Below are 25311 nucleotides of genomic sequence, written 5' to 3' on the forward strand. Positions count from 1 at the left end.
TTTCTTTCTCCTGGTGGCTACGACGAATCTTCTCAAGCTTCATTTCTGTCTCTAGACCAGTGTCCATCTCTTTCTTTGTCTCAAGGGCTTGATCTTTACCTACAGTCCTGCAAGAAAGGAGAAGATGGAAAATAGCAGTGTGAACATTCTGTTAAACATTGCCTTTTGTGTTCCACAGCAGATAGAAAGTCGGTGTGAGTTCGGAATTACATGACGGTGAGTAAATAATGACCTCTATGTGGTGTCGAGTCTTCCAGCATTTGGCCCAGCCCATGAGCAGACCCATGCAAGAGACTCAGACCGTCGGATGCTACTTCGCTGCAAAACACTTGCCCTCATCAAATCAGCTCTTCCTTCTAAATCATCATGTTATTCAACAGAAGCTGTCACAGCAAATCATTATTTTAATATTTTTCGCAGGATTGACCACTACCACTTCAAGTGCTATTTTTAATGTCTTTCTTTCTAATCTCTATTCACCAAAGCAGATCATAGCATGAAGCTGCTTCCGCATGCCGACCGCTGCGGCACTGTATACATGTGAAACAGCTCCCTACGATTGTTCATATACAAATATGAAGTTTTATTCACCACACTTCTGAATACGTTGCCCATATAAGATTGGATAAAATCCAATTCTCAGGCACAAACTCCAAATGATTTCATACTTCCTCGTCAAATTGAGACAAGTCACGCCATGCCAGTAATACTCGCATAATGCTGGAAAACAATCTACAAAGCTCCAAAACATACACTTAAGTTAAATAAACATCATACTACTTAGTTTCAGGTGCCTTCTAATTTCATGACAATCTAATTTTCATGTTTCCAACAATGTACACCCACTATCAGAGTGCTGATCTAGGCCGTTATCTCAGCAGAATGCAGATGCATGCCCAACCTCGAGCCCCGGCTATCCGCAACAATTAGCTGCAGACCAATGCGATCTATGTCTGACCATAGATAGGGAGTTCTTTTAAAATGCAGCACACAGCTCTTTCACAAGAATAAAGTGTCCTTTCGTCGAATGCTGTGCAGGCACACGGCTGCAGATTCAGCCCTCGCAGCACTGAGCAAGCTCAGTAAAATAAAGCATAAACCATTATCACATTAATCGTAAGCTCTCCTGTTGAATGCAGTGTGGTCCCATGCTCGAGGATTCAGCCCATTCATATCGCAAAAAGGGAGAGGGCTCTCATTTTAAAGCAACTTTAATCACTTCATTTGAATGCAGCATGCGCTCTCCGGTTCGAATGCATCAAGAACCACCACATTCAGGCTGTTTAAATGCAGTACGTCTCTCCCGTTCAAAGCAATATGGCTCTCCCATTCAAACTCAGTCCTGCTCTCCCGTTCAAACACAGCAAGGGCTCTCCAGTTCTCTTCTCCATGTACTGGCCATGGGATCTCCCGTTTGAATCGCAATGAGGGCTCTTCTGTTTGAACGTGGGAGGACCCCTATTTGAATGCATACTGGGCTTACCCAATCGAACCTTATGCCAGTAGGATGCAGGATATGCAGTCGAGTAAATAATTTACACAAATCAGATCAACAAAGAGGACATTCAGTTTGCATTTCCAACCTGTCGAATTCTGTCCAGCTCTCCCAAGTTAAATCCCCATGCGACTTGCTCTTCGCAGACTATTCTCAAGCCATTACTTCCATATCAGTGGTGCTGTCATGTTCATTGGTGTCTTTTGTCTTCGTGCTCTTATTTTGAAGTTCAGTTTAGTCCTTGTTTCCTGTTTCCTGTTTGGTTTCTGTCATGTTCATTGGTTTCCTTTGTTGTTGTGCTCTTATGTTGAAGTTTAGTTTAGCCCCTGTTTCCTGGTTCCTGTTTGGTTTTTTGTAGTCCTTTGTAGTTTGTTATTATGATTGGTGTTCCCTTGATTATTTCTTCCAGGTGTCCCTCATTCCCTTGTTAATTTGCCTTTGGTTTCTGTTAATCACCTTGTTATCTTGTTTGAGTTCTGTTCTTTCATTGGCCCCTTTTCCCATGTTTGTGTATTTAAACCCTGGTTTTTTGTTCAGTCCTTGTCGATCGTTGTTTGATGTTAACCCGGTGTATCTTTCCCTCCGAGTTCCCTGTTACGTGTCTACCTTGGTCAGCTTACTCAGTTTATGTTTCATTTCCCCATCGTGGGTTGTTACTTTGTGTTTTTCCTGTGTTGTTCACTTAATAAAGTTCAACTGCGTTTGGATCCGCATCTCCTCGTCTGCTTCCTTACTCAAGCATAACAGAACGATCGACCAACTATGGATCCAGCAGTTATACGGGCCAACTGCCGGTTGCTCAACCTCAAACAAGAGGGCCGCCCTGTTGAAGACCACATCAGCGACTTCCTCGCGCTGGCGAAATTCACAGACTTCCCGGACTCAGCCCTGGTGGTCTTCTTCAGGGACACTTTACACGGTTCGCTCAGGGAGCGTTTGCCGCCGGCAACGCTTGGTTGGAATCTCCACGACTTCCTGGAGGCGACCTTACTGGTCTGCGGCTCACCCTACACCGTGGTCTTCGCCGAGGAGGATTCCACCTCTCCTCCCACTGTGGTGACTCCCCAGTCGCCTTCCATGAGCCAGCGCGGCCCACTGCGTCTGCCCGGAGGAGGGAGAGAAGACGGGCTTCCGCCTCCCGGCCCGCGCCAGCCCCGGTCTACGAGCCAGAGCCCACACATGTCACGGTGAGCGAGCTAAAGCCCACGCATGTCACTGTGAGCGAGCCTGAGCCCTCGACCGTCCCCGAGCCAGTGCCTGTAGCCTCAGACGTCAGTGAGCCAGTGCCGTTAGCCTCAAACGTCAATGAGCCAGTGCCGTTAGCCTCAAACGTCAATGAGCCAGCGCCTGTAGCCTCGACCGTCCCTGAGCCAGCGCCTGTAGCCGTGACCGTCCAAGAGCCAGTGCCAGTAGCCGTGACCGTCCAAGAGCCAGCGCCAGTGGCCGTGACCGTCCAAGAGCCAGCGCCAGTGGCCGTGACCGTCCAAGAGCCAGCGCCAGTAGCCATGACCGTCCAAGAGCCAGTGCCAGTAGCCAGGTCCGTCCAAGAGCCAGCGCCAGTGGTCGTGCCCATCCTAGAGCCAGCACCTCTCGAGCCTTCCAGGGCTCCTCCTCCCGAGTCTTCCAGGGCTCCGCCTCCCAAGTCTCTCGAGCCTTCTAGGGCTCCTCCTCCCGAGCTTTCCAGAGCTCCGCCTTCCGAGTTTCCCGAGCTTTCCAGAGCTCCGCCTTCCGAGTTTCCCGAGCTTTCCAGAGCTCCGCCTTCCGAGTTTCCCGAGCTTTCCAGAGCTCCGCCTCTCAAGCCTACCAGGGGTCCGCCCCTCAAGCCTCTCGAGCCTTCCAGGGCTCCGCCCCTCAAGCCTCTCGAGCCTACCAGGGGTCCGCCCCTCAAGCCTCTCGAGCCTCCTAGGGCTCCGCCTCTCAAGTCTCTCGAGTCTTCCAGGGCTCCATCTCTCAAGCCTCCCGAGCTTACCAGAGCTCCGCCCCTCAAGCCCCTCGAGCCTTCCAGGGCTCCGCCCCTCAAGCCCCTCGAGCCTACCAGGGGTCCGCCCCTCAAGCCTCTCGAGCCTCCTAGGGCTCCGCCTCTCAAGTCTCTCGAGTCTTCCAGGGCTCCGTCACTCAAGCCTCCCGAGCTTTCCAGAGCTCCGCCCTCCGAGCTTCCCAGAGCTCCGCCTCTCAAGCCTTCCAGGGCTCCGCCCCTCAAGCCTGCCAGGACTCCGCCCCTCAAACCTCTCGAGCCTTCCAGGGCTGCGCCTCTCGAGCCTTCCAGGGCTCCGCCCCCCGAGCCTCCTACAGCTCCGCCCCAGAGCCTCTTGAGCCTCCTACGGCTCCGCCCCCAGAGCCTCTCGAGCCTCCTGCAGCTCCGCCCACGGGGCCTCCTGCGGCTCCACCCCCAGAGCCTCCTACGGCTCCGCCTCCAGAGCCTCCTATTGCTCCGCCTCTCGATCCACTCAAGCCTTTGACGGCTCAGCCCCAGAGCCTCTTGAGCCTCCTACAGCTCCGCCTCTCGAGCCACTCAAGCCTTCGACGGCTCCGCCCTCAGAGCCTCCCGAGCCTCCTATGGCTCCGCCTCCTGAGACTCCTCCGGCTTCGCCTCTCGAGCCACTCAAGCCTTCGACGGCACTGCCTCCCGAGCCTCCTACGGCTCCGCCGCTCGAGCCACTCAAGCCTTCGACGGCTCCGCCCTCAGAGCCTCCTATGGCTCCGCCTCCCGAGCCTCCTCCGGCACCGCCTCTCAAGCCACTCAAGCCTTCGACGGCTCCACCCTCAGAGCCTCCTACGTCTCTGCCCCCAGAGACTCCAGAGTCTTCCTGGTCTCCGCTCCTAGAGCCTCCCACGGCGCTGCCTACCCCGGCTCCGCCTCCTGAGCCTCCCTCAGCTCCGCCTTCTGGGGATTCTGAGCCATCACCTCCCTCGGCTCCGCCTCAGAGGTCCTCCTTGGCTCCGCCTCACGCGGCTCCGCCGGCCCCCCCTGTGGCCACTCCATCTCCTAGGCCACCAAAACTGGCCTCTGTCCTGTGGTCATCGCCCAGGTCCCCTGAACCGGCCCTTGGCCCATGACCACCGCCCAGGCCACCCAAGCCGGCCTCTATCCTGTGGCCTCCTCCCAGGCCTCCTGACCCGGTCCCTGTCTTATGGCCTCCTCCCAGGACTTCTGACCCTGTTCCCATCCTGTGGCCTCTTCCCAGGCCCCCTGACCCAGTCCCTGTCCTGCGGCCTCCACCCAGGCCTCCTGACCCTGTTCCCGTCCTGAGTCCTCCCTCCTGGCCTCCTGACCCAGTCCCCGTCCAGTGGCCTCCTCCCAGGTTCCCTAAATCTGTCCCTGCCCAGTCGATACCTCCCTGGCCCCCTAACCCTCATCTCCACTTGTGCCCCCGTGGACTGTCTCACCTGCATTCGTGCCCTCGTGGACTGTCTCATTTCCCCCCCGGACTTCCTATCTGCCCCTGGCACCTCCCGGACCTGCCTGTCTTGCCCTCTGTGCCCCCCGGACTTCCTGCCTGCCCAGTGTGCCCCCTGGTCTGCCTGTCTGCCCATGTGCCCACTTGTACTGTCTGTTTGCCCCTGGTGCCCTCATGTTGTTCTTCCTGTTTTTTTTTGTTTTGGATCGTCTGGAATCCGATCCTTTGAGGGGGGGTTCTGTCATGTTCATTGGTGTCTTTTGTCTTCGTGCTCTTATTTTGAAGTTCAGTTTAGTCCTTGTTTCCTGTTTCCTGTTTGGTTTCTGTCATGTTCATTGGTTTCCTTTGTTGTTGTGCTCTTATGTTGAAGTTTAGTTTAGCCCCTGTTTCCTGGTTCCTGTTTGGTTTTTTGTAGTCCTTTGTAGTTTGTTATTATGATTGGTGTTCCCTTGATTATTTCTTCCAGGTGTCCCTCATTCCCTTGTTAATTTGCCTTTGGTTTCTGTTAATCACCTTGTTATCTTGTTTGAGTTCTGTTCTTTCATTGGCCCCTTTTCCCATGTTTGTGTATTTAAACCCTGGTTTTTTGTTCAGTCCTTGTCGATCGTTGTTTGATGTTAACCCGGTGTATCTTTCCCTCCCGAGTTCCCTGTTCGTGTCTACCTTGGTCAGCTTACTCAGTTTATGTTTCATTTCCCCATCGTGGGTTGTTACTTTGTGTTTTTCCTGTGTTGTTCACTTAATAAAGTTCAACTGCGTTTGGATCCGCATCTCCTCGTCTGCTTCCTTACTCAAGCATAACAGGTGCAAACATAGCAGCCCAGAAAGACCTGCCCGAGCACCAAATATGCTTACTGGGCCGCTGGTCATTCAACACCAACTGTTGTTGTTTTTAAATGTGCTATATAAAAAAGTGACTGACTGACACATATCTTAGCTACATCCGTACCAACAATCTCCACATCAGAAAGGCATAACAAGCCCTCATCATCTAATCACAAAACGCTCATAATCAGGGTCAGAGGGATGCTTGCTTCATCCTTGTCAGTTCACTGGGCCGGCCCTACCTTTTGGATGCTGCTGGGAACCTGGCCAGTCTGGGAGCCCCCACATCTGAAATTGCTGTAAGGGCCTGCCTTTCGGATCGCAGTGGGGGTTCTTCCTTTCGAATGCAGTTTGAGCTAACTCCCTTTATTTGTATCATGGGCTCTCCTGTTCAAAGTGCAGCTAGGACTCCCCCGTTGAAATGCAGTGAGGGCCCCCATTTAATGGCAGGTTGGGATTGTCTAATCGAGCGGCCACTGAACCCCTCACCTATGGGGGTTGCCTGCTAAATATACAGTATATACACTGATGAGCCAAAACATTATGAACACCAGCTTAATATGCTGCTGGTCCATCACGTGCTGCCAAGAAAGAGCAACCAGACGAGGCATGGATTCAACAAGACCCATGAAGGTGTCCTGTGGTATCTGGCACTAAGACATTAGCAGCAGATCCTTCAAGTCCTGTAAGCTGCGAGGTGGAGCTGATGTGGTTATGACTTGTTGGTCCAGCCCATCTCACAGATGCTCAGATTGAGATCTGGGGAATTTGGAGGCCAGGGCAACACTTGAACTCTTCATTATGTTCCTCAAACATTCACAAACAATATGTGCAATGTGGAAGGGCACATTATTCTGTTGAAAGATGCCACTGCCATCAGGGAATACCATTGCCATGAAGGGGTGTACCTGGTCTGCAGTGATGTTTAGGTGGGTGGCATGTGTCAAATTGGTGTCCATATGAGTGGCCGGATCCAGGGTTTCCCCTCACATTCCCTCCACCGGCTTTTCGTTTTCCCACAGTGCATCCTGGTGCCATCACTTCCCCAGTTAAACATATCACACGTACTGTTCATGGCTGTCCACGTGATGTAAAAGAAAATGGGACTAATCGGACCAAGTGACCTTCTTCCATTTGTCCAAGGTCCAGTTCTGATTCTCGAGTGCCCATTGTAGGCACTTTCGACGTGGACTGGGGTCATCATGGGCACTCTGACTGGTATGCGGCTACCCAGCCCCTTACGCAGCAGGGTGTGAAACACTGTGTTGTGACACTTTCCTCCTGTAACAATAATTAAAATTTTCTGAAACTTGTGCCACAGTAGACCTTCTGTTGGTTTGGACCACACGGAGTGATGAGCCTTGGGCGCCCAACACCTTGTCGCTGGTTTGTGTTTTGTCCCTACTCTGACCACAGTCGGTTGGTACTCACCACTGCTGACCGGGAATACCCCACAAGCCTTGCCATTTCAGAGATGCTCTGACCCAGTTTGCAGTTTGAAATGCTACTTAATCTATTATCTCCATAGAAAAAAAAATAGGCTCATCTGGTCTCTCTGCGTGTTATCATTACTGGTGTACAGTAAGCTGTCAGGGGAAAATGGAGTGAGCCCGGAATGCTTTGTGCTCAAAATACGCGTTATAGCAAATCGAACCGTAGGCTGCAGGCAAACTGTACTTAGACAACATCCCAAGATTGTCTCGGTTAGATTAGCTTTTAAGATCATTTTTGTTCACACATATGGGCTAGAAATCCAGCTTACCACGCTCAGACCGTATTAAAACGCATTAATTTCACTACATTTACGCTCTCATTACAGAAATGAGTATCAATATAATGAGAATGACAAAATACTCCAAAGTAAATGTAATTTCTTTGTGATGAGGAGGAGGGTCGGGGGCGGGCCGTGAGTGCGTACGGCCGGCCCCCAATTGGGCTAATCAGCCGAGGAGAGGGATAGAGCCGAGCCGGATGCAGCAGTTCGAGAGAGAGAAAGCCACACGCATCTGCGCGCGTGTGTGTGTGTGTGTGTGTGTGTGTGCGTGTGTGTGTGTGTGTGTGTGTGTGTGTATGTTTTGTGTCTTTTTGATTCATTAAATATTACTTTGACTGTTCAGCCAATTCCCGCCTCCTCCTTGTGCATTTGAACCATGTTACAGTGGTGAAATTTGACCTGGATATGTTTTTGTAAGATTCAACCAAAGACGAAGTGGTGGAAAAAGTACATAGAAACACATTACCTAGGAGATCTTTTGGTTTTGACCAAATGTGATGTCACTTCCTCAACAGCTGCTACTTCATTGCCATTAGGCAGTCTGTCCTGCTGTAGGAAGACTTTAGAAGTGTATGACACCTTCAACTCCTTTCTCTCCTCTTTCATCTATGAATGAGGGTATTGATTTAGACACAATAACATGAAAGGCAACATGTACATAATAATATAATAACACTTCTTATGGTACCTTGTTCTCCATTGGTGGTTTTGTTTCTTCTTGTGTTCTTTTGTTGTCTCTGATGACTTCATGCCATTCCTCTGGATTCTGACAGTTCGTCCTCTCATTGCTCTTCCTTGCTGGTCTTTGTCCCTCTACCTCATCCTCTTGGTTTGTGTTTTGAGCTTGTTGAGGTTGTATTGAGGTGGTGAAACTGGTCTTCTCCTTTTGTCTAGATCTTGCATTTACTCTTCTGTCCTCAACTTGCAGCTCTTTCCCACGACCGTTCTCTTCTGGTCTAGGACGTTTTCCTCTTTCCAGCCTCTGAGTCCAGTCGCTAAAGCCTTCATCCTCATCCAGAGTCATAGGGCTGCTGGGTTTAAAGGTGCTGAGCTCACCTTCGTAGCTGCAAAAACAACACCGCTAGAAGTTAACTCTTCTGAAGCATTGTCTAATGGTTAGTGTATGTACTGTGGTGCTCATGTGGGAGATGCAGGTTTGAATCCATCTTAAAATTTTAAATATTACTTGATTTGCATATTCAAACTTGACACACCATGGTTTAAAATCAATTACATCAATAGCACATCATGATCAATCAGAACATGAAATCAAATGCAGCTTGAATTCATTGACACCATTGATTGACTCAATTCATTGGTGGTGGTGTAGTGGTCTAATGCACATAACTGGTAAACTGGTAATCAGAAAGTCGCTGGTTTGATCCTCACAGCCACCACCATTGTGTCCTTGAGCAAGGCACTTAACTCCAGGTTGCTCCTGGAGTCAAGTGTCCCTGTAATTGTCCCTGTAATAAGTGCACTGTAAGTTGCTTTGGATAAAAGTGTCTGCCAAATGCATAAATGTAAATGCAAATTAAATTTGAATCCAAATGGAGTCAAATGAGATTTTCAGTGAGATACTGTATAACTTAAATTTCAGTCTTATCCTTACACAAAGCCATCCTATATATATATATATATATATATATATATATATATATATATATATATATATATATATATATATATATTTGGATATCCAATACCATGGAACACCAAATAATCAAATAAAAAAAGAATGGAAGGGTTAGGGTTGGTTAGTTAATTTAAGTTCAGAGATTGATCCAAATAATTGAACAGATAAGTAGTAAAAATATCGTTGATCATCCTCTCACGAAATGAGAAGAAAACCTGGACTTTTCATCCTTCTTTTGACCATCCTAGTCTTCATTATTTTGGGGTGAGGCTAAGGACGCTTTTACAACAATGAGAAACAGACATATAAAATCACATTCATAAGGGGTCTGGGCAAGTTAACATTCAGTCAGGCATGACCGGCTCCAGTCAATGAAAGCAACACATGGCCCACACACCTTTACTTGTGTTACTTTGACGAGAGAAACTATGTGTTTAAGTCACCGTGCCAACCCATTAACACGAAAGGCAAACTTCAAACACGCTCCTTCGAAAACAGATGTTTGACATGCGTGTGAGGATTTTTAAAGGTGCTGTTTGTTGTTTTCTTTTGTTTGCCGGGGGCAACCAGATGAGGGTGATACACAATTGTCTGAACTATGCCCATTGTTCACTTTTAACAATAAAGTAACAATTAACTGAGTAAAATCAAGTTAATGAAGAGAATAGGTCGATGTTATTACATTCTGTAGCTTACTTCACTTAATAAATTCTAAAGTAAACAATACAAAATAGAACTATATATGTATATGTATATATATATATATATATATATATATATATATATATATATATATATATATATATATATATTTGATACACAGTTTGATAGTCACAGCTATTGTTACAATAAAACACGATATTAGGCACAAATCTCATCAAATGAAGAAGGATCCAAGCGAAGGAATGAGTGAATATAAATACTTTTATTTATTAAAACCACAGAAAACAAACTGGAAACACAAAACTCTAATGGGGAGAGAAAACGTTTTAACATAAACTAGAATAAAAATAATAACTAGGACCGGCCATGAATGGGAACAGGAACCAGACAGGAACAGACTGACTTACTAACAAAACGATTCAACAAACACAAGATGAAAAAGGGTACAATATATAGAGGACGTTACATGAGGGACAGGTACAAACAATGACGAGAACTAAATGAGGAGGTGTGGCAAGAGGAAACAAGCAGGCAGGGTAAGGAGAGTGAATGGCGGACAGAAAACACAACAGAGACGTGCACTCAAACACAAGACAAATACATTCACAGACACATTCACATACAACAAAAAGGAGAGGGCTGTCAGACCAAGAAACAGATGACAGACCAGGGAGGGTGGGTGAGGGAGACCGGGGGGATAGTCTGGGCCAGTTAGTAGGTGGACTAGAAGGCCATGGCGGAACTGGAGGAAAAACCGGAGGACTAGATGGATCAGGAAGCCACGGTGGAGCCTGAGAAGGACCCAGAGTCCAAGGCGAAGTCTGAGCCGCTGAGCAGCTGGTGAAGTCAGAGGTGGCTACAGAGGACTGGACAGAATGGTCATTAGTCGTTGGGGACAGTACTGGGTCAGACAGGTCGACGACCCCTGGGAACAGGAATTGGTCAGACCGAGAGAGGACAGCAGAGGGCTGGTCAGACTGGGCAGGAACCTCACAGGGCTGAACAGACTGGTCGGTAGTTGTTGGGGAAAGGACTGAGTGAGTGGCACCCGCTGGGAACTGAACAAATGGGTAACAGACTGGTAGCTGGTGTCTGACAGATACTGGTTACTGGGCTGAGGAACAGACTGGTGGCTGGTGTCAGATGGGTGCTGGCTACTGGACTGAGCAACAGACTGGTAGCTGGTGTCTGGCAGGTGCTCGCCACTGGACTGAGCAAAATACTGGTCTCTGGTACCTGACAGGTACTGGTTACTGGGCTGAGCAACAGACTGGTGTCTGACAGGTGCTGGTTACTGGGCTGAGCAACAGACTGATGTCTGATGGGTGATTGCTACTGGGCTGAGCAACAGACTGGTAGCTCATGTCTGATGGGTGCTGGCCACTGGACAAAGCAAAAGGCTGGTCGACGGCCGCTGGGGACTGGACAGGATCGTCAATGGTTACCGGGGACTGGACAGGGTAATTGACTGTCACAGGGGATTGGACAGACTTATCAACAGCCGCAGGGAACTGGAAAAGCTCACCAACAGCCTCAGGGAACTGGATGGGCTTGTCAACAACCACAGAGAACTGGACAGACTTTTCGACAGTCATGGGGAACTGGATGGAGGGAACGACTGGGAAACGATCTCTATGGCCGGGAATGCTAGCAGTGACAGGGGAACAGCCTCCGTGGCCAGGAGCACTGGCAGCAACTGGGGAACAGCCTCCATGGCTGGGAGCGCTGGCAGCAACTGGGGATCGGCCGCCTTTCACAGCTTCCTTCTCCGCCTGCGCACAGTCAGAAGCACTGCAGCGGGAGTGGCTGCCGCCTATTGGTGGTCGGCAGCGTGAATAGCCACAACCTCCTGGTGGGCAGCCACGGACTCAGGTGTGGAGCTTCGTCTCTTCCTACGAGTGATGGGAAGAGGGGATGGCATCGCTGTCCTCAGGCTGGGATTAAGAGAGAGAGCCTTCCGAGACACATGCTGAGATAAAATAATCCCACTTTAAACTCCCCTCTTCACCCCCAACAGGAATACAAGACTTGATGGGCTTAACCAGGCCTGCAACAAAGAGATCAATGAGGCATTTCTGGTTGAACCCCAAACCCAAGGCAAATGCTAAAAATTCCAGTGAATACTCCCACACTGGCTGTTTGCCCTGACGGAGACCAAAGAGCTCACCACAAAAGCCATGACACTACATACACATAAGATTGGGAAATATTTGCCCATTTTTTCTTGCAGAATATTACAAGTTCAGTCAAACTGACTGCTCTCTTCAAGTCCAGTCACAGATTTTCTACTGGAGTTAGGTTAGGGCACTGACTTGGTCACTTAAGAACTTTGATCTTACTATCCATAAGACACTGTGTTGTTTTTTGGTGGTGTGTTTAGGGTAATTCTAGTGCCCACCTGCCCTACTTCATTTGTCGAGCATAGGGCCACACATTTTCCTCAGCAATTTGGGTGTGCATGGCAGCATCCCCCCATTTTCCCTTCAATCCTGACCAATTGTCCAGTCCCCACTGAATACCCATGCTTCACAGCAGGTATGGTATGCTCTGGATTGTGTGCTTTGTTTGATTTACTACAAATATAGCACTTGCATTTCAGTTCAAAAAGTTTAATTTTTTAACAAAATCTTTTGCCACATGGAATCAGAATCATCCAAGTGTGCAAACAAGACTTAGTGTGGCACTTTTTCAGAAGAGGCTTCTTTCTTGCCACCTTGCCATACAGACCAGCTTTGTGTAATGTTTGGGAGATTGTTGTAACATTCACAGAATGATAAATCTAAGCCATAAAGCATTGTAAATACTTCAAAGTTGCCTTTGGCCTCTAGATAGCTTCTCTGATAGAAATTATCCTGGCACGGCCACCCAGTTTGGAGGTATAGCCTGATATAGGCAAGGTTTTGGTGATGCCATGCACTTTCCACTTCTTGATATACTCTGAACGGTACTCATATGGATAGAAACCTTTGAAATAATGTTGTACCCTTCTCCTAACCTGTACCTTTTCACAATTTTATCCCTGAGCCCTTTTGAAATCAACGTCCCAACCATGGTGAATTCTTGAATTCACCACCATGCTCTACTAGTAATGGACTCCTCATGGAACAGCCAGATTTATACTGAAAAAATCGAAATCACTACAATTGATAGCAGGTGGGGGCCAATTATCCAGGTATGTGATCTGAAATGTGATTGATTGCATCTGAGCAAGTTTGTACTGGTAAATATTAGGGGGCTGATCACTTATTCAAAACCAAATCTAATTTTCACTCAATGCTCAGAATTTGTTTACATGTTATCTTCACTTTGATGTTTAAGGTTATAATGTGTAAATATAGCTGGAAATGGTAAGACTGAATTTATTTAAATATCCAAGGTGTAATGTGACATTTCTATAAGCACTGTACATTTGCCAAAATGTGGATGTGAGCAAATTGCATGGAATAATTTACCTAGGGTGACGAATGAAATAGTCCACAATTTTAACATGTTTTTCTTAATTCATAATACTTTTTTTTTTAAAGTGTATACAGCACTGTAAGCAATAAGTTTGTTCTCCATTTTGAGTACAGATCCTGTCTACTTTAATTGGAAATGACTGAAATCTCCAAAAACGTTGGTCAAGACTATGATTGAAGAACATATTTCAAATTAGCAGTTCAATCTGACAACAATGGTTTCATAAATTGTGCTTCTTTAGCTTAGATAAAAAATAAATACATAAAAAAAAGTTTTCAAGCTGGTACAGCTAGCGCGCATGCATGTTTTTGAGTTAGCTGACAGACGACGTCTATATAAAAAAGTAATCGGCTCTTTTTCCTGTAACGTGGAATTTCTTTTCTATTTTATTAGTGTTTTACTGCAGTAACTATAGAACCATAATAATAGTTACTGGTAATAGTATGTATTTTTGCCACAAACTATTGTTATCATGGTAAATGTTTTCTAGGGATAATTCAAAGGGTTCCCAAAGCTTTTAAAATGCACACACACACACACACACACACACACACACACACACACACACACACACACACACACACACACACACACACACACACACACACACACACACTTGCACCCAAAAACATTAATAATGTTCAGGCCATTTTTAATGATACCAGCTGCACCTGTCACTGTTTGCTATTCAATGAAAAGAACTGCATTAAAGTCCATTTTATCTGCCCAGGAGCTGCTTGAAAGGAATGCAGAGCACATTCCACAAGCTTATTAAGAAGACTTTCAGCAAAGCATAACGACTTAACCACAACAATCAATACAATTCAATGCAAAATCACCCAGTTAAAATGTGAAAGTTTCTTTACAACACCAAGTTGTAATTCTGTGAGACTAGTTTGAAAATGCTTGCACCTGCATTGTTAAAAAACACTTGCCATGTCAAAAAAGCTCTAACAAGTTCTCAACGTGATTCATGCATTTCCAAGGCAAGAGGAAGCCTCTAAGTCTTCTATGATCAAAGATAATTACAGAGTGGTCCTAGACGACCTATTTCAGTGTAAACAAGTTTAATCAGAGAGCTGATACGCACATAAAATATGAGGGACAGACATTCCATAATGTTGCTCTGATTAAAAGCAAAGCACTATGGTGTGGGATGTGACATAAACCCTTTTGCAAAGGCATGCCCATCTGAAAATTCTTTAGAGATTAGGTAATGATGAGAGGGCAGCTGTATCCCTGTGTGTGTGTGTGTGTGCGTGCGTGCGTGTGTGTGACTGTGTGTGTTTGAGAGAAAAGCAGAGAGAAAGAGAACTAAATTGACTTTGCTAAGCCCCGCATTAGAAACGTTACTGACCAATCCTCCATAAAAAATACTTGTTGCCAGGACACATAGCATATTTTCCCCCTTTTCCAAATCTTTAAATACATTTCGATTCACAATCTCTGTAGTTTTAAATAATGTTACTCTTAATTTAGCAATTTCCTAATTTAAAAAATAGGAGATAAAACGCTTTGCCATGTCAATTGATATAATATTTCCAGCCCATGTTATGATAATATTCATTTAATTTTAGCACTTGATTTACTCATAATCGCAATTTTAGCTGAAATCTGAGCAATAGAACAGGGTCAGGAAGGTTTAACTGATTAGCATCAGCAGCTGGCCTCTGCTGGTAGATGCCACAACTACACCATTATGTGGGCAAAAAGCATTTTTCATCATTGACTATGTTTACATGGAAACCAGAAAGCGGCTTACTTTGAGAAAGCAGCATATTGCGAGAAAGCGTTACCATTTACGTGCACTGTATAAGCGGTAAACTCTTTACTCCCCTATACATGCGGATCGGTCATTTCTCCACAGCAGAGTAATTGCCCCACGACGCTTGTGTAAAAACCCTAGAATAGACCATTTTCAGAAGTGCATGTAAACATGGTCACCGATAGCCAATTAAAAAGTAAGCACCTCTGTTAACGAATATCACTTTTGTTTTGCAAGCAACATATACATTTCAAATATTCAAATATTATTTTTAGATGCTTTATTAGGCACTGATTCAGTCACTGAGGACTCTGATCACTAGTCAATACTACGTAACAGGTAAGTAAATGTTATGTCTTGTGGTATGAGGCATTGTAATTATACCTGTAGCAGATTATTTCATTAGTCTTGTAAGGGATTATGTGTTGCTATTTTTTAAACTCTGGCTAATTGAATCGAACTTGCGGTTTGTACGAAGGTATGTCAGCAACACCTTAGGTAGCGTTAACATTAATGTTACAAGACATGATGTGTGGCGAGCACAGCAAATAGCCTAAACATCATCCTCAATACTCATATATAACTAAACCTCTAAGTAGAATTTCATAGTTTACTGTGGTCATCAAGATTAATAGGCAAATATTGTGTAAACAGTATATCTAGACTTTTAGACATGGTACACAAGTAAAAACTCTTCTTCTGACAGTAAGTTTTCATTTAACACTTAAAGCAACCCATTGCTTTCATTGTTCATACTTGAATAAATGACTGAAAGCTCTCTTTTTATTTAGCTTTTAGTCCTGTTTACATCTGTTGCTTGAAGTCCCTTCTTACTGTGGATTTAGTGTTATTAGCGACATGATATTTATGGATCAGGTGATTGATTCCAAAAAATTTGCCCAGAACTAAATGGCCATTGAGCAAAGATGGTAACATATAGGTTGCATTCTTCCGGGGCATGTGCAACCACCGTTGAGATGAACAGCAATCCTAAGAGATAGCTCTCTCCAGGTATTAACATGAATCTGCTTCCTATTGACCTAGGAGGAATATACAGTAGTATGCCTCCTAGGCCAATAGCAAGCAGACTATTCTCAGACAAAGTACTTTCTAGCATGAGAGGCCACATTTTTCTGTGTATTTCAGAAGGAAATCCACTATGCAATAGAACAAGCCAAACAGAAACCAGGTGAAGTGTGAAGGATAGAAACAGAACGTGTTTTAAGCACTTACAGGCTTGCCTCAGGTGGGCTTGTACTGTCATGAGAAAACCCTGCAGATCCAGACGGGCTATGTTGATTGCGGAAGGCCTCCCGGGCCCTACGCCGTCTCTCTCTCTCAATCTCCTCTGCATCTTCGATACTCCGCTGGGCCGTCACTCTGTGAGAATAGAAATGGAATGACCTCCTCATTACAATAGACAACAGCCATTTTTCTTTCTTGACCAATATGATGAACGACCCTTAGCACAGTAGAGCGTTGTTGACTATGATATATGGACCTCTTAAAAGATGTCTCCAACAACAATTTGTTTATTCACTTGGTTGAGATTTGGAGCCAGAGGAACATCTGCTCTGGCTTTCAACACCACCAATGACTGAATGATGGAGAATGGAGACCTATGCAAACTCACACTCATGAGGAGGGAAATCTCAATGTTTACAGTATGTACTGTAGCCCGAAAACACATGCAAACACTATCATGGATACATACACGCTCTTCATGTCTGTGCTTGTGTGAAAATGCATGTGTAAACTTTCTACGCTTGGCCAGAGAATCTGTGCTTACACCAAACCGGAAAAGCAAGCAAAAAAAATAAAGAAATAAATGATTTCATTGGCACATGAAGATGTATTCGCTAGTGCTAAGTCCTGCTAATTTCTTACAAATGTTAAAGCAGTAGGCAGTAACTTGGCTTGCCCTTGAGTCAGGGCTTAAAGTCTCAGTCTGGCTTTTGGATCAATTAAGGGAGCACATAGGTCACCAATTACCCTCACAAGAATTTCAGGCCAGATTATCATTGAGGTCAAAGACTGCCACAATGGTTTTACAGCTAGCCATAAAAGCATATGTTGACAGATCAACAGGGCTACATCAATACTCCATATTCCATAGGATAACCTTTTTAAATTCCACAAATATCTTTTTATTCTGTAGCTCTTTAGCAAACCATCATTGTACTGATACTTTAATTAATTTAGAAACCAATAGACTGATCTGAAGATATTTTTAAATGCCAAAGAACCGTATTGCTGACTCAAAAACCTTATATATGAAAAATGTCTCTTTGAAAGAAGCTCTTTGCTGAACCTAATGGCTGGATAACATTAACAACATTTAGATTTTTGCTTCTATTTGCAATCGGCTCACTCTGTGCTATTCGGCACCAGTCTGCAGATATTGGACCAGTCAGAATTTACAGATTTTATGGAATATTTCGTAGTAAATGATGGGTACTGACTCAGATTTCTTAGGCCAGAAACATACTTTCCACAAATATGTGTACGCAGATGCGAGTGCTTGGCCAACGCAATGCATATGTGCAGTCCGGTTGAATATAGTACGTACTTTCTTGCATTACTGATGCGGAAACAAACCTCAGTACTTGTGGGGGCGATAGAGTTACCTTTAAAAACCTGTGCCATTAAACAGGATGTGTTATTATTCAGTCTTAGTTGCAATAAATAGATTGACTTTAACTTACTCGCTCAGCAATATTTTCTTCAAAATGTTGCTCCGCCATGATAGTTGACTTGAAAGAGAAAACTCACCATAAAGCATTGTATCTAAAATCACAAACAATGCACAGAAGTGTCTACAAATGTGTTCACATTGACACTTTATGGTTCTGCTTATTGGTCCCATACATAGAAGTATGCAAGGAGGTATAGATCTCCAAATATTGGAGGTGGATTCTCCAAAAGAGGGTGGGGCTTCTCCAGAAGGGGTGGGGTTACTCCAAAAGGGAGTTGCGCCAACTCCAGAAGGGGGTGTCACTTCCACACACAGTTAGGGTTAGGGAAAGGGTTTGGTTAGGGGTTCCCTATATCTTTGCTGGAGGTTTGGAGCGACTACCCCTTTTTGTTGCTCTGCCTTCAGCTATATCCTTCTCGAAATATGTGGCATTCACTATAAAGTGAGAGAGCAAATAGCATTTACATGAATGTGTAAAATGCATTAATGTACCTAACAACTTCACAAGTACCTCACAATCTACCACGCCATGGTGAGATACAAAGATGAAGGCTAAATGTTCAGTTTTACATCCACTTAATCCACACTGACAGCTGCTCTCAGTTAGAAGAAAGTCTTATGCCATCATGTTTAAGTCATTATTATGGAAGCCAATATTGAAATACCAGATATTGAACAATTAAAAAATTGTCCAATTTCATAACTTCCAAAATGACAGTGTGAACAGTGAGCCTTAAATATCATATCTGATAAACAAATTGAAATTAGCCGCAGTGTGAAAAAAGCCATATCTCCGGTGACCTCTTCTTCTTTCTTTAATTTCTTCTGCAGTCCCCTAATAAAATCTAGTAATATCTTGGAGGATTTAGACAAAGGAAATCCAGCTTCAACTCGTGAAGATCAAACCACATCTTGAAACTACCCACACAATTTCACAAAGGGCTTATGGCAGAATCTGATGTGTCACACACAGTTCCCATGCCTGATGATTATAGGGCTGTTAATCACTCAACAGGGATTACTTCATTTTTTGGCAAGAACCATTTTAATGATATCAGTCTTGCCAGTGATGTCATTCAACATCTAATTTATTTACCACTATCAGTCTGATTATGTCACCTACTTTTCGTTTTCCTTCATCTTGTCTGGAAATACCATCTTCCAAAGAAAGTGAAACAGTTTTTTAGTCAAAGTGTGTCAAAGAAAAATTGACCAAACATTACTCAGAGCTATTTCTGAATTAAAAAGCGGGTGAAAGGGAGAGGAAAAGAAACAAAACCCTGGCTTGCATTCGACATGTATCACCTCCTCTAACTATGTGTGATTAAACTTCCACAGACTAGTGCTTGGGGCAGAAAGGATTTGGAAGGGTTGACAGATTGGGAAATGTTTTTCGCTATTGTTGCATGCCCTAATTTTCCCCAGCCAAGTCTGGTCTTGCAATGGATAGGCTGAGCTAGATGGGTCAGGCACAAATGGGTCAACTGGAGGTTGACCTCTAACCTGGGTTCCCCTTTCCAACTCTAAACCCTAATTATTAAAGCTGAAGTGTGTCATTTTATCGATGTTAAAACACTGTAAGTCAACCACATCCACACTTATACTTTTCATTAGAAAACGTAAATTTTGTTACGTTTAGGCCTTCCATCCACACTGAGATGGCAGGTGGATACATTTTAAAATGCCGTCTTCGTGTTGTAGTGTGGACAGGGAAAACAGAGATATTCTAAATCTATTACATATTTGTTAACATGTGACACATGTCATGTAATCCATTCACCCAAAACAATCAAGATGGCCGCCCATGTTGTAGCTGTGTTGTTGTGCCTGCTATTCACTTTGACAGTATTATTAAAGATAAATGTTACTTTGTACAACATTCACATGGCATTCCATCAAAGGTGATGGGAAGTTTACTCTTTTTTTCTCGCATGCACTGTTAGAGTTTTTTTTGGGACATTTCAGTGTGGACGAGCAACTTTTGGAAAATGTATGGTCAGAGAGTTTTTCAACCATGTAAACACAGTTTTCAAATTTGTCTTGATTAATGTGGATGTAGCCTAAGCTTTTTGTAGGTTGGTTTCGTCAAAGTATAAACAATGTGGCTCTTAAACAGTACATTTTGCCAGTTGAATAAACAAATAAAGACAGGACTAGAAACTGCATTACTTCTAATGTACATTAATATATGTCTTTTACTAATTGTTACACCTACAAACAAAAACACGTTAACATACACTTTAACATGTACACGTGAATTTAAAAAAGTCATTATGTCCAAGGTAAAAATCCTACCGTACCATCTTGTAACTATTTTCTGATCCTCTTTGTATAAAAGAACAAATCATTGTTCCTAATTGAAACCATCTCAATGTTCTTTTTTGTTCTCCTATGTGCATGTTTACTGGGAAACAAATCCTGCTATTTGAGATCTGAATGATGGATGATAGAATTTCTTTCTCTGGCCTTTTGTGTCTGAATTGAAGGGCAGCTGCGAGGTTTATTGACTCTCTGAGCCAGATGATGTCATCATAACAAGATAGATTTATTGAGTAAATCAGAGTTATTGTCTCAGGAAAATTTTAGTGTCTTCAACCCAACAGTGTGTGGTCACAACTCATGTTTCCCAGTGTATCCTCAACTGCTGAAGGAATTTCAAAGGAGTCTTCTAAACCTTAGGATGTATAAGGTTATGAATCATGAAGACTGTCATCTTTAATTATGTAAATCAATCAGAGAGTAATGCATCAGATTCATTTCTTTGCACACTTCAAATGGAATGGATAAATTCCTGAATTATAACTTTCTCACCAAAGAACAAGGAAGAGATTATGCTTTTGCACAGTAAATACATATATAGTTCTATTAATGTATGGTTGGGACATGTTTAAGTCAATTAATCATTGGTCAGTCCATTGCTGTGCATCGAATGGGACCAAATCCTAGTAATCATATAATGTCTGAGAGTCTGAAACCTTAGTCAGTCCCAATGGAACACAGCCTATTTCCAAAAGCCGCACTGTGCTCTGTTTGCTTAATTATACTGGGGTTTTGTTCAAATGTGTCATTAGACCTTGTTTTCTACACAAAATTCTTGTGTTTTGTACCATTTCAGTGACTTTCCATCACAGGGCTTTGACTGATGCCTGCTTGAGAAAGAGAGACGATGAAACAACATCAAGAAAGAAACAAAATCATGCTCGTAACTCTTAGCTAAACATAACGCAGCCCAGAGGTGCCCTGCAGTGTTTATTCTACTCTAAAATGGTAAACCTTTGGAAAAGCACACTGCCACGGGGATGGTAAAGTTTATTCCCCCTTTCAATCAAACAGCTAAGCACTCTGCATTCCTGCAGCTCTTATCAGAGTATCGTAAACAGAAGAGCGGTTTGCATAAAGTCAGCGGATCAGGGGGTGACGCTTTGACCACTATGAGAGAGACTTTTCATGCCAGTTAAAAACCAGTGATATAAACTTTTTACACATCACTGATTTTCTAATCCAGTTTTAAGTTTTTAACCCTGTATCTACTTATATTAACTTTTCATTTGATAGAGGAAACTGATAATTGAACAACTACCAAAAACGGTTTTGATCCCAGATTTTAATTCCCCCTTTTGTGTTCTGAAACTTTACCAGATTCTTTCAAGAATAAGGAACTTCTTTTGAAAAGTTACGATGGCTCGGTGTGCATAACACAACAAAATTGGCAAAGCAAATAAAAGCTGAAAACACAATGAAAATAAAGCAAATAACAACTAAATTAAGCCACAATACAACAAAAAAGCCACAGCACAATGGAAATAAGTTGTTGTTTTGCAGCTTAATTTTGTTGTGTTATGGCTTAACTCCGTTGTGTTTTCAGCTTTCAGCTAATTTTGTTGTGTTGTGCACTTATGGGTTGCTGTAGAAAGTCAGTCACCTCACCAGCTCTACCTGCTATAATGCCATACATCAGTTTTAGTCAGCAATTTTAATGACACACCCACTAAACTTAGTAAATCACCATTTTCAAATATGCAATGGTAAATACCATCAAATAATTACCTTTAGTTGAGTTATCATGACTCCACATTTAAATGTTGACATTTTTAAGTGTATACTAAAATCTTAGATCATTGGTCCTCAACCAGTGGGCCATGGCCCACAACCCAAAAATTGATTGCATGCTGTAGCAGAAAACAGGGAAAAACAATGCTTAATTCAAGTAATGAAAAGCAACTAACCATATAATGGTGCATATTTAGCTAAATAAATAGGCTATCCACTTGGTAGACTTTTGTTGTTAGTGGCAAAGGCTGTGGGTCTAATCAAACTGTACAGTGCTTTGGTAGAAGCTAGCCGAATCAGACAACATGCCAACATGGACAGGTTGTATGACATGCCCTTATTTTCAAAAACGAATCCATTTGCAATGAGGAAGACATTGTCTTTGTTTGAACCCACTGAAATTCAATGTTGTACGATAAACAATTTTTGTTTTGCTGTGCTGGGCCAACAGTTCCTGAAGTTAAGAACAGCTGTCTAAAGCATAATTTATACAATGGAAAAAAACAAAAAAAACTTTGCCCTGAAAGAGCTAAAGCACCCAAGGCAAATGGAGCCTGCATTTATACTACAAGCAGCACAATTTTATAATTAGTTTGTTGAGGAAAATAAAAAAATTAAAAATAGCACAACGAAAATTATAAATAAATAACCACACACACACACACATTTATAATAGTTTTAACCAATAATTAACACTCTTTGGGGGTGTTTTGGGGATGTGAGTATTTGCAGAATATATATAAAATGAACTGTATAATACAGTATACACTCACTGAGCACTTTATTAGGAAAATTTTGGTCCTAATAAAGTGCCTGACATTGTCTTCTGCTGTTGTAGTCCATCTGCCTCAATGTTCAACATGTTGTGCATTCTGAGATGCTATTCTGATCACTACAATTGTATATAGCGGTTATCCGAGTTACTGTAGGTCAGCTCAAACCAGTCTGGCCATTCTCTGTTGACCCCTCTCATCAACGAGGTGTTTCAGTGTGCAGAGCTGCTGCTAACTGGTTTTTGGCACCATTCTGAGTAAACTCTAGAGACTGTTGTGTGTGAAAATTCCAGGAGACCAGCAGTTACAGAAATACTCAATCCAGCCCGTCTGGCAACAATAGTCATGCCATGGTCCAAATAACTGAGATCACATTTTTTTTTTTTCCCCATTCTGAGGGTTGATATGATTATCAACTAAAGCTCCTGACCCATATCCGTTTGATTTCATGCATTGATTGCACTGCTGCCACACAATTGGCTGATTAGTTAATCACATGAATAAGTAGGTGCACAGGTGTTCCTAATAAAGTGCCTTTAAAGGATAGTATGTTCTGTGCTGTAAGTGTCTCTGTTACAGTGTTTTTGTCATCTGTAATAGTTGTAATGGTTATCAAAATACTGTGATGAGTTGTATACAAAAGGTTGTAATTGACATATCCGGTACACGTCTCTGCAAAACAAACAGCGGTTCTGAGAATGAATATAGGCCATTAATAGAGTAAGAAAGGGTGGTTTTGGCAGCTACTGTATGAAAAGCCTTGAGAAATAAATCCACCCTGTCTGCATTTATGCAACCTGTTTGTGGAGTGTTTGAAAAAGCATACCTGATCCACCTAAATTACTGTCTGTGCGGAAATGAATACAGTGATAATATACACTTCCTGAGTATTCACACTATTCTTGGACATGTTTATGTTTATTTAAAAAAACTAGTTTTGACTCTGAAAAGAGCTGGGTATTTGGCAATTAAAGCTTCACACTGTGCATTGAAATAGCTTAATTGTTCATGGTAAACAAACCTACAGTTTTCTAAATTATAGTTGGTTTGTGGCACCTTTACAGATAGCCAGTCATATCAATTATGTAACTGCCAATGCAGGTCTTCAGGTCGTGTCACCTTAACTTTAATTATGGGGCCTGAGTGCCCTCAACCCCCCTTCCTCTCTTCTCTTGTCCGGTTTTCTCTTCACAATCTCACAGCACCTCTGAAAGAAACAAACACCTCTCATCTGTACTCACAAATGCCCTGCTTATAAAAGCCTGAGTAAACTACACAACACGTTTCTCTATAAAGACTCTATTGTGGAAACATCAAAGCTACAACCGTGACTATTATGAGTTAATTACTGTAATTTAAATTATATTTAATGTCTATTGAGACTGTAAACTTAAGAAATGCATCTAGGCCATATTTCACCCCAAAATCCCCCCCAAATTTGAAATTACATTTCAAACAAAGCCTATTTCAGGACCATTACATTTTTAAATGTGCTTAATTGGAATGAAAAAAATGTCATAATGACAAAAATCTTAAAAGTCCTCAAGTGGCATACGTTTCTTTACGCATATTATAATATCTTATTTCTTTCTTTTGATTTTGGGTTGAAATTTGACCCAATATGTTCTTGACAGGCTTTATGAGATTCCCACTAATGGTACTTTATGAGGCTTTGTCTTAGGTCTCGACCTCTATTTGACTACCTGTTCAGCTGTTGTGTATTATCACAAACCCAATACATTGTCCTGTAAGTTGACGAAGGATGATATGTTCTTAAAGAATAAAGAATAGCATTGATAACACATTATGAAATGTATTTGATGAATGATTGATCATGGAAGAGAAAACAAACCATGCCCATCATCACACCTGAGAGATTTAAACCTGAAATTACTTCACACAAAAATACAAAACCATTCCTCACCTCAGAAGATTCTGCAAACCCTGTTTGCTGGAGTTTCGTCTCATGATTGCACTTGACATTGTTCTTTCTTTTCTCTTCAGGCTTTTTCTTATCGAATTCTAGGACGTTTTGTATTCCGTTGAATCTGATTCACAGTCTCCCACACAAACACTCACACTCTTGGACACTAAACTTTTGAGGAGAGATCCACGCGGCGCTCACTCCTCTCTCAGAGACAGGGCTTTAGTCACACACTCTCCCCTCCTCCTCCTCTTCTCCTCCTCCCTCTTTTTTCTTTCCTGCATGTGGTTCTCATTGAGTGAGCTCAGTCCAACATCTTTTCCCCTCCTTTTCCCTCTTTTCCCAGGTCATGTGGCTGTCCCAAGGGAAAATGTAAGTTGATATCCCCCACCCCATGCTATGAATCCAGACCCCCACAAGCCCCCTGTCCCGAACCCAAAACTTAGCCTTTCCTTTTCTCTGTTTACACAGACAAAAGCTTAAAAAAAAAACTCAATGTGGAAATTATGTACCTACCTAAGCCAGACAAATAGTATTTATCTTTACTTATAAGATTGATAGATGAGTGAATCTAACACAAATAACATTTTAAAATTTAAAATAAGAAACAAAAACACAATCATAATCAAATAATTAAAGTAATGGAGAGCTGACATGGCCCAAATTATTATGCATGACCTCATATTATTTGAGGGACTACATGGAATATTTTAAAAGTTCATTTGTAACACCACAGGTCTATGAACAGTGAACTGACAAACGCTATAAAGAGATTTAAAAATGGTGAAAGTCCAAAGCATAAAATAAACACTTATTAAACAGCATATATAAATATATATATATATATATATAAA

The 25311-nt window shown here is 43.0% G+C and overlaps 1 protein-coding gene across 1 annotated transcript; it reads right to left on the minus strand.

Annotated features, from left to right (window-relative positions):
• Position 1: 1 nt before the first annotated feature.
• LOC127638017 (lymphocyte-specific protein 1-like) lies at positions 2-24663 on the minus strand (the record flags this gene model as incomplete). The annotated part of the gene is made up of 5 exons (XM_052119369.1): positions 24458-24663; positions 16249-16395; positions 8181-8556; positions 7959-8098; positions 2-107 (listed from the first exon to the last, which is right to left on the minus strand). Coding segments are annotated over exons 1-5 (828 nt in total), but the record flags the coding sequence as incomplete, so codon positions are not given.
• Positions 24664-25311: the final 648 nt, after the last annotated feature.

This window comes from Xyrauchen texanus, chromosome 46 (genome assembly GCF_025860055.1).
Source record: "Xyrauchen texanus isolate HMW12.3.18 chromosome 46, RBS_HiC_50CHRs, whole genome shotgun sequence".
NCBI classification, from domain to species: Eukaryota; Metazoa; Chordata; class Actinopteri; order Cypriniformes; family Catostomidae; genus Xyrauchen; species Xyrauchen texanus.